Here is a 15,741-nt window from a genome sequence, read left to right on the forward strand (position 1 = left end):
TAACTGAGTTGTCCAAGAAAAATAATCGCAAGATGGAAATTTCAGCAGGGAATTAGAATTTGGAAGGAAATTAAAGAAATAAAAACTATTTCTGTTTCCGTATAAGTGGAAACTTTTTAAAAAACAAATGAAAATTCAAAAACTAAGAATGTATAGTGACAAGTAAAAAGTTCACTGAATGGGCTTAAAAATAAACTGAAGAAGGCAGAAAAACATATGAATTTGAAGACAGCCTTAAAATTAAAATATTTTAAAGTACTATTTACAACATCATAAAAAATGAATTACATGTTTTTGAATCAAAGACGCACTGCTATTAAAATGTCACTTCAGCACAAATTGTTCTGTAGAGCCAACTTAATCCCAAACAAAAGCCAAGGAGGCTTTTTTGTAAAAATCAAGTAGCTGATTCCAAAATTTCTCTGGAAATGCAAGGGACCTCAGAATAGCCAAATCAAAATAATTTTTATTTCAGTACTTCCTATGAGGTACAGTAATCAAGACAATGTGTTATTGGTGTGAGGACAGACATATGAATCAATGGAACAGAAGAGAGTTCCAAAGTACACACACAGATATGGTCAACTGACTTTCGAAAGAAACAGTAGTTTTTTTTCAATAAATGGTACTGGAACAATTAAACCTCCATATGTGTCCATATGATACTGGATCGATTGAATTCTCATATTTTTAAAAAAATGAATCAGGACCCCCAACTCACACCATTCATAAAAATGTATTTCTAGATAGATTATAAAGGTAAAACAATAAAGCCTCTAGATGATAACATAAGAGAATATCTTTTAACAGAACAGAAAAATCTCTATCCATAAAGGAATAAAATAATTAACAAGAATTTATCAAAACTACTTCTGAGTATCAAAAATGTTTAATATATTAAAAAGGAGAAGATATTTTTAATATCTGCAACTAACAAAGGACTTCTATGCAGAACATACAAAAAATCATCGGAGAAATACAAATTAAAACTACAACGGGGGGACCAGCCCCATGGCCGAGTGGCTAGGTTTGCACACTCCACTTCAGTGGCCCAGGGTTTCTCTGGTTCAGATCCTGGGCACAGACATGGCACCTCTCATCAGGCCATGCTGAGGCGGCGTCCCACATAACACAACCAGAGGTACTCACACCTAGGATATACAACTCTGTACTGGGGTGCTTTGGGGAGAAGAAGGAAAAAAACTACAGTGGGATACCACTGTATCATCTGAATTAAAAATACTGACACTTGCTAACACCAAGTTGGTAAGAGTGTAGAGCAACTGGAATTCTTATACATTACTGATAAGTGTGTCAATTGGAAAATCCACTTTGGAAAACTTTGGTTCGGTAATGTCTATTAAAGCTGAGTGTATACCTATGACCCAGCAATCTCATTCCTAGGTATAAATCTAACAGGAATGTCTACATTCATTCACTGAAAATAATGCAGAAATATGTACAAAGCAGCAATGTTCATTAAGGCCAAAAACTGGGACAACTAAAATGTCCATCAGCAGTAGAATGGATAAACAAATTATGTTCTAATCATTAATGAAATGAATGAAATATTACATGGTGAGATCTCACAAACAAAAGAAGTCAGACTAAAGAGATAACATACTGTAAGATCCCACTTACATAAAGTTCAAAAAGAGGCAAAAACTAACCTATGTAACAGCCAGGAAAATGGTTACCTTTGAAGTGAGGGAGTAGTAACTGGCAGGAGACATGAGGGCTGCTTCTAGGGTTCCAGTGACGTTCTACTTCTTGATCTGAGTGGGGGTTACATCAGTGTGTTCACTATGTGAAAACGTATTGAGTTGTTCATAATAACATACGCACTTTTCTGTATATAAGTTATTCTCAATAAAACATTTTTAAAAACCTTAAATATAACCAATTGTGTGACTTAGAAGCAATGTCTATAGATTGTAGGGGAGTAGAGGCTATACAAAGGTAGTATATATGCTATAGGCAACACATGTAATCCAGACTCTATAAACAGCTCTTAGTTAATCCCTAGGTAATTGCTATGTGAATATTCTAAAACTATTTAAATAAAATACTAGATTTAATACTTTTCCATTGTGTAGACGTAAATATAGGGGTAAGCTAAAAGATCAAGAGTGACCATAGATAATGCCTCTGTGGACCACCTCGGCTGCATCTCTACGGTTCTACCCACATAACACCCTTCCTTTCACCCTCCACCCCTCGTGCTACCGTGTCCCATTTCCACACGCAAGTTCTTTAGGTAACCAAATGCTCACATTATTTATCACTTCAAGTTTCTAACTAAAGGCAGTAAAACAGAATCCTGTTTTAAAGCCACATAAATTACACCACGTCTTTATTAGAAGAAGAAATTTTCTAAAGTAGTCTCAAAATTCTTCTTGAAAATGACAATAAACATATAAATGAAAATATCCTCTACTTTCAATATTTTTTCACTTTTCCAAATACTTAAAACTTATTATTTATTCTTCATTAATCCTTCACATTATGCCACTGGACAAAGCCCTTAAAAACAAAAGAAGAACCAAAGCAGAAAATTATTTAAAATTTGTTTCTAGTATCATACAGAGTTGCTTGCAACAGAATACATTCTCCTGATACTTCAGCTCCACCACTGAGGTAAAATTCCTTCCAAGTTTTTGGGAACAGCACTGTCACTGTCATTATCTCTGCTATCCATAGGATAAGCATTGGCCATTCCCCAAATGCCAGAACCATTTGCCATTTCACTGCTTTTCTCCCACACTCAAGTGGCAGTAATTCAATTTGGCAGTTTGTCAAAAAGAATCAGAATATAAAGCACTTGGCGATCTCTAACCAAATGTATTTGTTGTGTATAGCATATGCCACATATACGTATTTCACACATTATAATAGACTACAATGAAGAACATACTGCATAATCCTAGAATCCGAACAGACTTCTCTTTGAGAACTTCTCTTTAAAATCATTTACTCTTATTGAGCTAAAAATGTGGACTTAGTTTAAAAAAAAAAAAAAGCAAATACCATTTCATGACAATTACTGCAATTATCATTCCCTTCTAAGAATGACCAATGTCTTACATATTTATTACCAGATGGTTTATGGAAACCACATTGTCAAGTAGATCACATTTTCTGAGAGAAACAATACCAGAATAGGGTTCATATTCTTACTAAAGACTCAAAAAGAAACCATAATTATGAGAGATCATTTGTCATAAACGCATTATAAAATGATATAATATAAAATGATGCTTCAATTTTTTTACTTATGTAACAAACATTTATCAGGTGTCAGGCATTGCTAAGCAAATAAGGCCTGGTACTTGCCACCTTCAAGGAATTACGAGTCTAGATTTACTGAGTAAGTAAATCAGTATTTGGTGGATGGGGTGGTAAGTCCTATGAAAGAGAGATACTGAGAGTCTGTGGGGACCCAGAAGAGGGGCATCTAAATGAGCACTGAGGAGTCAGTAAATGCTTCCTGGAAAAGATGACCTGGGCTGAGCTTTGCTGCCCGAGTTAAAACTAGCTGAATGGGAAAAGCAATCGAGGTGAAGAAAATAGCTGGTAATGGAGGCACAGAGGCACACAGCAACATGGACCGTTCAAGATACTGCGAGTTCTCTTTTGAAGGAAAGTTGGAGGGGGTGACAGAATCAGGAAAAAAAAAGAGAGAATGGTAGAAGACAAATCATAAAATGCTATGGGAGCTAGGTTTAAAAATTTGAGCTTAATCCAGAAAGATAATCCCTCTAATCCTTCAAAAGCTACTAAAGCAGATTTTAAGCAGGGAAGTAAGATGAGTATATTTTCATTTTTCAAAGATAATTTGGCTTTGGTATGGGACAAGTCTAATGTAGTAATCCTGAACTCAAGAGACAAGATTAGTCACGAAGAAGAGGGAAGGATCTGAGAGACAAAAGGAGATAGGACGTGTTGAACTTAGAGATTAATTGGAAGAGAGGGTAGAATGAGAACCAAGAGTCTAAGCTGACTTGGTGAGTAAGTGGGTGATGGTACCAGGGCAAAGAAGACAGACAAAGAGTGGGCCTGAGACACTAGGGAGCAGGGAGGAATGACAAATTCATTCCAAATTATCTTGGGCATTATGATTTCCATATATTGTCTGAAGAACCCCTATAAAATACATAAAAAATTTAAAAAGTAACTCTCCTGTATTTGACCTAAAGTTTATCGTGGCTAGTATATTCATTTTAATTATTTAATTAGCAAAGATTTCCTGATTTTCTTAGTTATGTTGGGGATGGAGAGAGAGAAATATTTGAACACCGCAAGTCTCTTTTACAAAGCTGAACAGGAAAATTTAAGTTTTCTTATCCTTTTCTTATCCTTTCTTGCAACAAGCTGATATACAAAATCATTCCATTGACAAAAGAATATTGAGTAGTTCTTCTAAAAATAGCCTGCAAACGAGACTTACATTTATTAGAAAACCATTGTATTATTATAAGGAAAGCTGTCTAAAGATGAAATATACACTTTTATTATGCAATATTAACATAGCAGCAACATGAGTTCTGCATAGTTTGTGCAAAGCATTTTTTTTTTTAAGTTTAGGAAACCTAAACCTCCAGAAAGTCAAAAAATAATAAATGTCCTTCTGAGGTGGTCAGGTCTAAAACTTCTATCTCCAACTGATTTACAAAGAATTTTATAATTTATTCGTATATGGGAAAAGATGTCTTCAGCTTCATTAGTCATTTCTCATTATATTCTATGACAAAAAAAGATACACTTGTCTGTGTTTATTATGGCTAAGTTATGGCGCGGCGAGAGGAAGCACTTTCCTGGAGGGATTGAACAGCTAACGGGAAGAACCAGGAGTGGGACTCTGAGCCTTGGAGCTGCCTAATGAGCCTCTCTGCCTCCCACGGCTGGCTCCTCAGAGGTCTACAAAAGATTGATAAACTCAAGTCAACAAAAACAAAACACTCACAAATCTAATTCAGTAACTAACACCCTAAGGATGTGTGGTTTGCTCCTGACCGGGACTAGAGTACTCACTTTCTTTGCGAACTCCCTCAAGTGCAGCAGTAAGCTCTTCCTTTAAAACTGTGGCTTCCTGGGCGATCTTCTCTCCCTTGTCTAATAAATTCCAAGTTGCTTCCTCCACAGAAGCTAGAAGAACTCTGGCTCGTTTTGAACGTCCTTTTTTCCTGTTGGAAGGATTCTGGGGACAATTTACAAGTGTAGTAACCTGAAATTGAAGAAATACAAGTCACTCATCAGACAAATTGTGAGGAGACACAGTCCTGGGATATCATAGGCCGGCACAAAAGGAGGTATTTCATAGTAACATGATTCATTCCCAGTACTATTGGCACACGTCCAAAAGTCAAGTCAAGGCCCCAAGAGCACCACTATTAGCCACCACAGAGTTCCCAACTGAAGATGGGAAGGAAGGAGGGAGGGAAGGAAGGAGGGAAGGAGGGATGGAGGGAAGGAGGAAAGGAAGAGAGAAAGGAGAGAGGGAGGGAAGGAAGGCCATAGAGATTAAACCTCGTCAAGTTTTACTATCGGAACAATGCAATACACATTTTAAACACATATATCTCAAATAATTATTTATATCACTTTGTAGCCGGCAACCTATTAAAAAAGAGGCAAAAATAATTATAATTAAATCTATAAGTATTAGTCTATTTAGACTGAGAATAAAGATTATTAATATTGGTGGGGGAAGGAGCAGAACCACTCTGAAGCATATAAAACAGTGGCCACCTCAGGGCGACAAAATCCGAATCCTTCCTAGGCGCTCCATTCTGGCCCTTTGTGAGCTCACTTACCTGACTCCCACACTCTCCCCTAACTCAGCCGGCCTCTCTAACAAACAGGTCCCACTCAAAGTCCCTATCAAGAGGCCCCTCCTGACCAGCCCCGTCCCCACCCTCACCCTCTCCCACTCTGTCCCTTCACTCCACTTTATATTTCCTCAAAACACTTATAGAGCCTGACATTCTTTATTTGTTTATATGTTTATCTCATGCTTCCAACACTAGAATGTAAATTCCATGAAAGCAGGAAATGTGGTTTTTTTCTCCAGCACCCAGAAAAACGTGCAAAGTTGGTGTTCAATAAATACTGATTATAAAAATGGCTTAATTAATGGGGTAGTTGAAGAGGGGCTGTTCAGTGTCTGTGTTTTGAATTATCTGAATGTAATAATAATGAGCATGTACTACCTTTGTAAATTTGTTTAAAATAAGAATAAACTCATGATAAGAGCATTATTTGGAGATAGAGATTAAGCATCTGTATTTGGAAACAAAACCTCATCCTAAATTACATTATGAAAAATATCTATGTCTTAGTTCAATCTTGGATGCCAATAACAAAATTTCGTTAACATTTCATAAGCCAAGCTGGAAGATCCCCACTGTAGAGGAAGAAAATAAAAAACTTGTATGCAATATTTAAAGTAGAAGACGTGGAACTGAAAGCTAGACTCCTGCATGTCATCAAATAGCCGAGGCTTATGACCATCCTGCACCGCATCTTTGACAACAGACTATTTATAACCCTTCCTGCTCTGCAGCCCCTAGAGATTTTGCTTATTTATCGTTTATGGAGCATTAAATATTTGTTTATTTGGTTGTCCAGACTCAGTTTTTTAGCCAGGAACTGAGAAAGAACTTACAAGCTGCGGGGGAAATAATGTGGATGAAAATAATTTCTGTCTGCCCTTCTAGTCCCTTCCCCCATCCAACAGACCCTCTGCGTTATTCTAATTTGCTTTATTCTCATGTTCACAGCCCAGAGTGGAGTGCCTTGCAGCAAGCCTTTGTTTTCTGTCTTGGAAAATGAGAACAATCATATTATCCTCTAAGATTGTGTGAAGGTTAAATATGTAAAATGTTTTATAAAATGCATTATGAGACATAAACAGTGGTTGCATTTAATGTATATTTTCTAGTCCATTCCCCACATGGATACAGAAAATCTGTTAAGGGATCCTTGTCAGAGGTGTTCTCTCTGGGTTCACCCTTATCTTGCTCTCGGCGTCCCTTGTGCTAAATGTGATGAAGTCAGTTGACAAAGCACGTTCTATATGCTTTACAACCAGCCAAATTAGGACCGCATGTCTTTAACATGTATTATGTAGTCAATAATAGGCTTGATTTATTACATGGGTTTTCACATACTCCAAAAGGCAAACATCTCACTATTGTCAGTTTAATTTATATCAAGAGTTAAAAGGTATTTGTCCCCATTAAGAAAAATTATAGCACCTAGTTTCAAACCTTGGTTTAAAACGAAGAATAAGCGTCACTGTCTAAAACGTTCCTTCAGAATGTATCTTAAGTGCCACAATTCATGACGCTTCCCACTGAAGAGTCCTCTACTGTTGTTCAGATCCTCCACGCGCCAAATGTTTCCCATAGAATAGCCTGAACTTTGAAATTAAAATGAGCATTCCAGAAATGCTTTGTTCCTTATAATAAATGCCAGAGAAGTAAGAAATATGAAAAGAACATTGTATAAGAACATTATGCTTTCATCAAAAAAATGCAATTGCAGCTTGCAAGTTATTCACTTTCATAAATCATTTGTACCTATGTCTTCTTTTAAAATACCCCAACATAGTTATCTAATGTTGATTAAACTAAGTTAAGTGACACTTTCAATGATTCATTTTATTTCAGAAAGTAAATATGGCTCAGTAATCCTGTGGGGGGGCGGCGGGGAAGAAAGCTAAACCCTTTTTTTTCACTCCAATTCACCTACAGAATCTAAACGACTCCCACCGGTGACTGCGATTCTCTATAGCAGATGATTGTCACCAAGGGTTGGGAGTGCATATGTTATTTGAAAGTCTCCTGTCTCTTGAAGGGATATGGGCAACCAATAAAAATTAGCTTTCAAATTATCCCGTAAAGACAATTCCTGTTTCTTCATTTTCTTTTTAAATAAAAAAGCAGTTATATTTTTATAAGGAACAGAAAAACTTTGTTTGGAGTTTACAACAAAGATGATTCTAATGTACGGTCCAAGCCCATGCCTTGCTAACCTTTCTTTTTGTCACTGATGCACAATCCTCCCCGTTCCCTGTCTCTCAGACCTTAGGGGGGTACCTTTCATGAAAAATCTTCAACTCTAGAGCCTTAAAAAATTTGGGTTTGGGGCCAGCCCAGTGGTGCCGTGGTTAAATCCGCACGTTCCGCTCCAGTGGCCCAGGGTTTGCCAGTTTGGATCCCAGGTGCGGACCTAGGGGGCAGATGTTAGCTCAGTGCTAATCTTTCCAAAAAAGAGAAAAAAAAAAACAAACTTGCGTTCGCTCACTTTCCTTTAGTCTGTAAATCTGTGCTAGGATACAGACACAACTTCATCATAGATATAGGAATGAGCTCCCCATTGAAATGGTCCTAAATTAGATTCTTCAAGTAATATGGAAAAAGAAATCCCCTACTTTATTATTGTTCATGTTTAAAATCCCATAAAATAAGGTGTATTTATAATGGTGTGTAATATTTATACATTAAAATTTAGAGGACCAAAAAAAGGATTTTTCTAATCTTTCCTAATTCAGGTATGCTTCTCTAGATTCTCCAAAGACACTGAAAATTAAACTGATATGCTTAATGAACCAAGCCTTCGACTGTCATTATACAGAGCAATGCTGGTGCACAACAGGAGCATTGCAGAACAGGATGTGAGGTTGTGATTTACTTTCATTTTTGCATCAGTGCAACAATCGCTTCAGTACCTCAGCCCCTCGCTTTGTAGAAAGTCTTTTCCTATGCCAATTTGGGTAACACATTTATATTCTACAACCGTGTTCTTTCCCAGTCTAACTCTAATTTCTCTTTAATTCTACTATCATTGTAGTATAAAAAGACCATGTTAACAGCCATCTCTTTTCTTGTTTACGAGCTAAAACACTGAATTTTAACCTTCCTCCAACAGCTCAGGGGCCTTTGGGGCCACTTTTGCTTCCTTGAGTTGATTTTAATGTGTGAAATAAAATACAAGACATTTAGGCCATGTTAATTAGCTGAAAATTTCAGAGTTCTGAAAGAAATTAAAAGGATAGAAAAATAAAATTGTTTATAGATAAGTAAAATCAGTGATCTTTTAAAGTAAAAGGCATCATCTAGTCTTGGGGAGAGGGGGTCCTTTCTTTAAGTCACTGATAATTTCAACTGTTCCTTATTTCCTACCAAAAACAAACTTTAGTGTGTTAACAAAAGTACTGGGGTAGGTTGACGAGTTGGAAACCCAGCACATGCATATCCCTCAATTAACATTCAACACTCCCCCAAAACCAACTACAATATTCTTTTAGTTCATCTCAGGCCAATAAATATTTATTGAGCACATACTATGTTCGAAACAATACCCTAGACATTTAGAAAATAAAGATGAGTAAGCTCCAGTATGGGGACAGGAGAGCTACACAACTAGGGGCAATGTAACAGGGAGAAGGATAACTGCTTACACTTAAAAGTATAAAGGAAGTGCTCCAGAGATTGCAAACATTCGTCAGGATTAAGCAGGGCTGCAGAGAAGAGTCTTCAAGGACAGATGGTTTTCTGCCAGGAGAGATGGAGAGGAAAGCAAGCCAGGTAAAGGAAACCATGTGCAAAAGGGCAGAGATGGAAATTACTTTTGTCTGAGAGTAGTAGATGTCGAGTTTGGCAGACTGCAGGATAAAAACAGGAAACTGGGTGAGAAATAAGGCTAGAAAGTACGTTGTAACTTAAATATGAGAAATGTTCAAAGCCGAGGAAAGACTTGAGTTAATTCAATAGGCAACAGACACTTCGAACACAGCACACCCAAAGCGGAAGCCTTCTTCCACCAACCAGCCTCTCCTCCACCTGTATTCTCACCTCTGGGACTGACACCTCTAACCTGAGGCAGAAACCCAGAGGTCATCTGGGCTACTCCTCTCCCTCAACCTCCTTTCTAGGTTCTTTAAATTGTCTTTTTAAAAGCTTCAGTTTCTGTCACCTCCTTTCCAGCCCGCGGCCATTGCTTCTCACAGCTGCTCTCTGGATTATTGCCCTAGCCTATGTTCCCTCCAAGCCATTCTCCATGACACAAAAACAGGGCCTCAATCTCAGCCCCGTCCTCCACTCGATTGTTATGGAAAGTATATGCATCAGTTCTGGTCTCCACACCCATCCCACACTTCCAGTGGAGCCCCTCTCTACAATGCAAATCTGACACACTTGCACCAGCTTAAAACCTTCCAATGGCGCCCTGCTGTCTACAAGATAAAGTCCAAAGCATGGTTTACATAGTCTAAAGCATGGTTTATGAGGCACTTTATTATCTGACTTCTGACTAAATTTTCACTCTCATCTTCCATTCCACTGTGGAGTTTGACCACAAATTACTTGTTAGGCCCAGAACGGGAAATGTTTAGCATTCTTGACCTGGAACAACTCCCTCCCCTCATAGCCCCTTGTATGTACCTCTCACAGTACTCATGACAGTGTTTTGTAATTAGCTGTTAACATACTGCCTCCCCAGCTTTACCATGAACTCAGTAATGGCAGGGGCCATGCTTGACTTATCCTGAAAACCCAGAACCAGGATACTCTAAGTAATAAATAAATAGTGGTTGACTTAATGAAAAGATGGATGAAACTCTAGATTGTAGAAACCTTAAACCAAGAGCCACAATGTGGAATGATTTGTACAAGGTTACAAAGAGAGCTGGTAGCTGAGCCAAAATTAAAATCTAAGTTTAGTGATAGCATATTTAATCAAACATGGTTTAATCAAATCAGTTTTAGTCAAAAGGAATTTCTAATGTAGGATATTCTGTCTTTTCCCACGACTAGTATTATGGAAAAGCAAATTTTTGTAAATTCTGAATAAATAAGTCTCCATTCATATAGTTTATTTGGGGTCTAATCAGTTCAAAGTGATCTAGAATTACGTATATACTAATATTTGGTCTTTTTTTGGCAAAAAAAAATAAAGACAGGCTACTTAGTTCATTTTCAAACTATAAATAAAAGCAGAAGACACACTATTTTTATTCCTGATTTTCACTTTTGTGTGAGTGTGTGTGAGTGTGTGTGTGTGTGTGTGTGTGTGTGTGTGTGTGTGAGGAAATTGGCCCTCAGCTAACATCTGTGCCCATCTTCGTCTATTTTATGTAGGATGCCCCCACAGCATGAGCTGTGCTAGGTCCACTCCCGGGATCCAAACCTGTAAACCCTCGTCTGCGGAAGCAGAGCGTGTGAACGTAACCACTAAGCCACGGGGGTGGCCCCCTGATTTTCACTTTTTAATCCTTGTATTAGGGCTGCCATAAAAAGTACCACAGAGTCGGGGCTTAAACAACAGAAATTTATTTTCTCACAGTTCTGGAGGCTAGAGTCCAAGATCAAGGTGTCAGCAAGATTGGTTTCTTCCGCAACCTCTCATTGGCTTGCAGAGGGTTACCTTCTTGCTGTGACGTGGTCTTCTCTCTGTGTGCATGCAGACCTTGTGTCTCTGTACGTCCTAATCGCCTCTCATAAGGACAACAGTTATACTAGGTTAGGGCCTGCCCTAAAGACCCCATTTTGACTCAATAACCTCTTTAAAGACCCTACCACCAAAGACAGTCACATTCTGAGGTACTGAGGACTAGGGCCTCAACATATGAATTTGCGGGGGACACAATTCAGCCAATAACAATCCTCACCACAAATGACATAAAAAGTATAAAACAACCATCATCTTTTTAAATATAATTTAGGGTTTTATTTGTTTGTTAGATTAACAACCACTGCTATCTAGAGCTATTACTTGGAGCTATCGAGGATGATAACACAGCACATGTAGATCCCTCTCCAATTGCACCAGCCCTCTGGCCCATGCAGATGGCATAACAAAGCAAAGAGATTCATGTGTCAGACACACAAACAGCTGTAGCTAAATGTTCTAATCCAGGAAGGGCACTTATTCTTGGAAAAAACATGAACATAAACACAACTAGGGAAAGACCACATGCTGAGACTAATATCAAATATTAGTTTCTTCCAGTTTTTACTTAACTACTTACCACCCAAAAACAAGTTTGGACTCCACCATGCATTTATTCAACAAATATTAACGGTACACCTGCACTATACCAGGATACGGCAGTGAGCCTCATTCTACTGATGGGAGACAGAGAATAAACAAATTCATAAGTAATTGTATAACACAATAGCAGGTAGTGATACGTGCTATGACTTGAAGAAGGGTAACGGAATAGATGAGTGATGGGGAAAGTCTAGGATTTGATATCAGAGAAAGGCGCTCTGATTAGGTAACAAGGACTCTAAGGAAGGAGAGCAGTAAGACATTTGAATATCGGGGGGAAGTATTCCAAACAGAGGAAATAGCAAGTGGAAAGGCTCCAAAATGAGAGCTTGACTGGTGTGTGTGTTCCAGGAGCAGCAGGAAGGCCAGTGCACCTACTGCAGAGTGAGGGGAGAGCATAAGAGATGAGGTCAGGCTGGCGTCTAGGCACCAAATCATGCAGGCCTTGTAAATCACCACCAACACTCTCAATTCTATTCTCATGCTTGGGAGATATTAAAGGTTTTAGCACAGGAAAGTAATTTGATCTAACCTAAAATTTAAAAGGATCATTCTGGCTGCTGTGAGAGAATAGACTGGGGATTGGGCAGGGACTGAAGGAGAAGAATGAGGTATGGAAGAAAGAAAAGTAGTTAGGAGGCCATTGCAACAGCTCCAGCGGAAATCGCACTGACTTGTTCCAGGGAGCAGTGGTGCCGTCGCGGAGAAGCGACAGAATTCTGGTGATTCTGAAGTGAGTCCACAGGGTTTGCTGATAGATTAGATATGGATTATGAAAGAAATAGGGGACCAAAGATGACTCCATGGCACACAGCCTGAGCAGCTAGGTGTATGGAGTAAGATTTACTTAAGGAGACAATGAGGAGGGAGGCGAATCAAGAGTTGAGCTTTAGGCTTGTTAAGTTTGCCTATTAGAGTTGCTCAACTGGAGACTAGTAAATAATTCTAGAGTTGAGAGAGGTAAGGGCTGGAGATAGGTTTCTTATAGATTATGTTTTCATTTTAATTATTCACATATCAATGATTTTGCTGGTCTCACTAAAAATTTCAAAGATATTTGAACAGTATTTCATCCAGTATAAGACCGGATGAGACCTCCTAAAAACAAAGTATAGCTAGAAAAGTTACAGGGTCGAACTTTGGGCACTCCCAACATTTAGAGGTAGTTATTTATCAGGAAACCCACCACCATGAACCTATTCATCCTAGGATGTGTGGCTTTAGCCATTTCAAATGTAACTATTATCTAGAAAAGATGCTTGTTTTATACAGAGCAATGATTCAGAGACAAACTAGGCTTCAGTAAAAAGTGTAATGTTAATTATATCATCTCCTGCTCTACAAACAAATGTTTGCAGGAATGAGGAGAAAACCTACCAAGACATTGAACTAAGCAAACTAAGGAGAAATTATATTCATGCTGCTGTTTACACCTAAATCAGACATTAATCATTCTGGTGAATCAATAACCAATAGTTTATAGTACAGTACTGATTCAAAGAAGTGCTGAGCAAGAAAAGGCAAAAGGACAATTCTTTTTCATCAATAATCATTGACTGCTTGAAGGAAACAAAATAAGAAGTGAAAAATGCAATCAGGCCAGAGCCGGCCCCAAAATAAAGAATGGCTGACCTCACGTGTAGTAGCTCAGGCATGTTCAAACAGTCCCCTGGTCAATCCAGCCCAGGGTTCCACGTCTAGCAGTGAGTGATGGTGGGATATGGTTATGAACCCTAATTCTGTGTTCCAGCTTTGTTTAATAATCATTTATAACCCTATCAACCATAAAATTGAATAAACTATGCCAATATGCTTTGCCAACACAAACTTATGAAGCTTTATCTTTACTTTGCTCCCACTATGTGTTGCCAGATTCCTTTTTTTGTGTTTACCTTAGACCATCAGATTGACACCTATTCTCTTCTAACACAAAGCTCCTTTATATTGAAGATGTCCAGGGAAAAATATACATAATCATCTGCTCATCACATACAAATAAGAGATAACAAATGTTAAGCAAGAAAGACCACAGGAAATTTGACTTGTAGGTCTCTATGGTCAAGATTTTATAGCAACGCAAATGTAGTTTGAATACAGCCCATCAGTGATTTAAATGTTGATGCTTGGTTTAAAATTGATTGGATTGCGTCCACCTCATTTGTCAGGATTGCCTCCAAGTTGGCAAAGCTATTTTTGCCTCATTTTTTTTTTTTAAGATTGGCACCTGAGCTAACAACTGTTGCAAATCTTTTTTTTTCTTTTTCTCCCCAAATCCCCCAGTACTTAGTTGTGTCTTTTAGTTGTGGGTCCTTCTAGCTGTGGCATGTGAGACGCCACCTCAGCATGGCCTAACGAGCAGCACCATGTCCGTGCCCAGGATCCGAACCAGCGAAACCCTGGGCCGCTGAAGCAGAGTGCCTGAACTTAACCACTCAGCCACGGGGCTGGCTCCTTTTTTTTTTATTTAATAAAAATTAAATATCAGTTACAAATCTTGAATCCCCTTAGCCAGTGCTTGATATTTAATGCCCTAACGTCCCATCTTCAAAACATCAGGATATTACTATCATCTCAATTCTAAAACACCATCAATTATAACACATACCATTAATTTTTTAATCACTCCTTTTCAGAATGTAAGCTTGGAAAATATTTTGTCAGTATTGAACCTTCCAAATCCAAGGCTGAGCCATGAGGCCTATTATCCCAGAGAAGGAGAGAGCAGAGAGAAAAAAGATATCATTGTTCATCTTTGAGTTTAAAAGCTGGCTTTCTGAGGTCTTAATCAAAAATAGCTATGAAAGCCATTAGAGAAACAGGAAATTATTTTCTAAATTTTTTAGCTCCCATTTGGCAAAAGCTAGATCTTATAGACTAGATCATAGAGTCTTATGAAAAAGATCTGGTCCTATAGGAAAAAGAAGTATGGCAGCTCTCCTTGCCTAGCCCCAAGAGACTACTGGAAGAAGCCAACAGGTAGGAAAGACAAGTAAGATACATGTCCTTAAAACTCCTCTTTGAGCTGTACCCAGACTGGGGAGCTATGCTAGCATGATTGAGGGGAAACAGTGAAAGCAGAGGGACTTTGGTTCCATTTATCTTTGGGACTCTGGAAGAAAACTGCTTCACAAGCTGCCCTGCACAGACTTTGGGGCAGCCACAGTGTAACCTTGGCATCACAGTAAGTAGGCAGGAGCAAGGGCAGCTTAGCTTTCTAAGCCACTCTTGATTCCTCTGAGGCATGGATAAGACCCAGACCATCCTAGGTACCCTGAAGGACAATCAAAATGTGGCTGTATTGAAGACTGGTGGGCCTTCCCCAAGCCCACCATGGTGAGGAGCGAGGGGATCCTGCAGCAGAGGCTGAAAGGTGGACAGATGATGCCAGACAAATGATGGAGGATCTAGCTGGGACTTAAGGGTCTGAAGCTCTGTCAAGGGTCAAGGCGAGGCTAAGGCATCCTGGGAGAACCATGGACCCTAACCAAGCCAAGAGAGAGCAGTCCACAAACTTTATCAGCTGTAGACTACATCCAGAAATATACAGAGGTGACCACAAGATGGCCATGCATGCGACTGGTCACTCCTCAAATGTCACCAGTTCAGAGAGCATCCCAGGCAAGCCACTCTGCAGCAATAGGCACTGTCTAAATGTTACACATGGATCCAGAGGCCCATCCCCCACCC

General features: G+C 38.8%; 1 protein-coding gene across 31 annotated transcripts in view; it reads right to left on the reverse strand.

Annotated features, from left to right (window-relative positions):
* The window catches only part of CTNNA3 (catenin alpha 3), a 1,517,748-nt gene that overhangs the window by 1,425,772 nt on the left and 76,235 nt on the right, over positions 1-15,741 (reverse strand). For 21 of the 31 annotated variants that reach the window (XM_070563769.1, XM_070563716.1, XM_070563768.1 and 18 more), the window contains one exon: positions 5,032-5,224. In XM_070563769.1, the coding sequence (XP_070419870.1) occupies positions 5,032-5,224 (193 nt within the window). Of the gene's footprint in view, positions 1-1,697; positions 1,776-5,031; positions 5,225-15,741 lie in introns of all 31 variants that reach the window. The other 10 variants (XM_070563754.1, XM_070563705.1, XM_070563751.1 and 7 more) reach the window with 1 other exon arrangement.

Source organism: Equus przewalskii, chromosome 1 (assembly GCF_037783145.1).
Source record: "Equus przewalskii isolate Varuska chromosome 1, EquPr2, whole genome shotgun sequence".
In the NCBI taxonomy this organism is placed as follows: domain Eukaryota; kingdom Metazoa; phylum Chordata; class Mammalia; order Perissodactyla; family Equidae; genus Equus; species Equus przewalskii.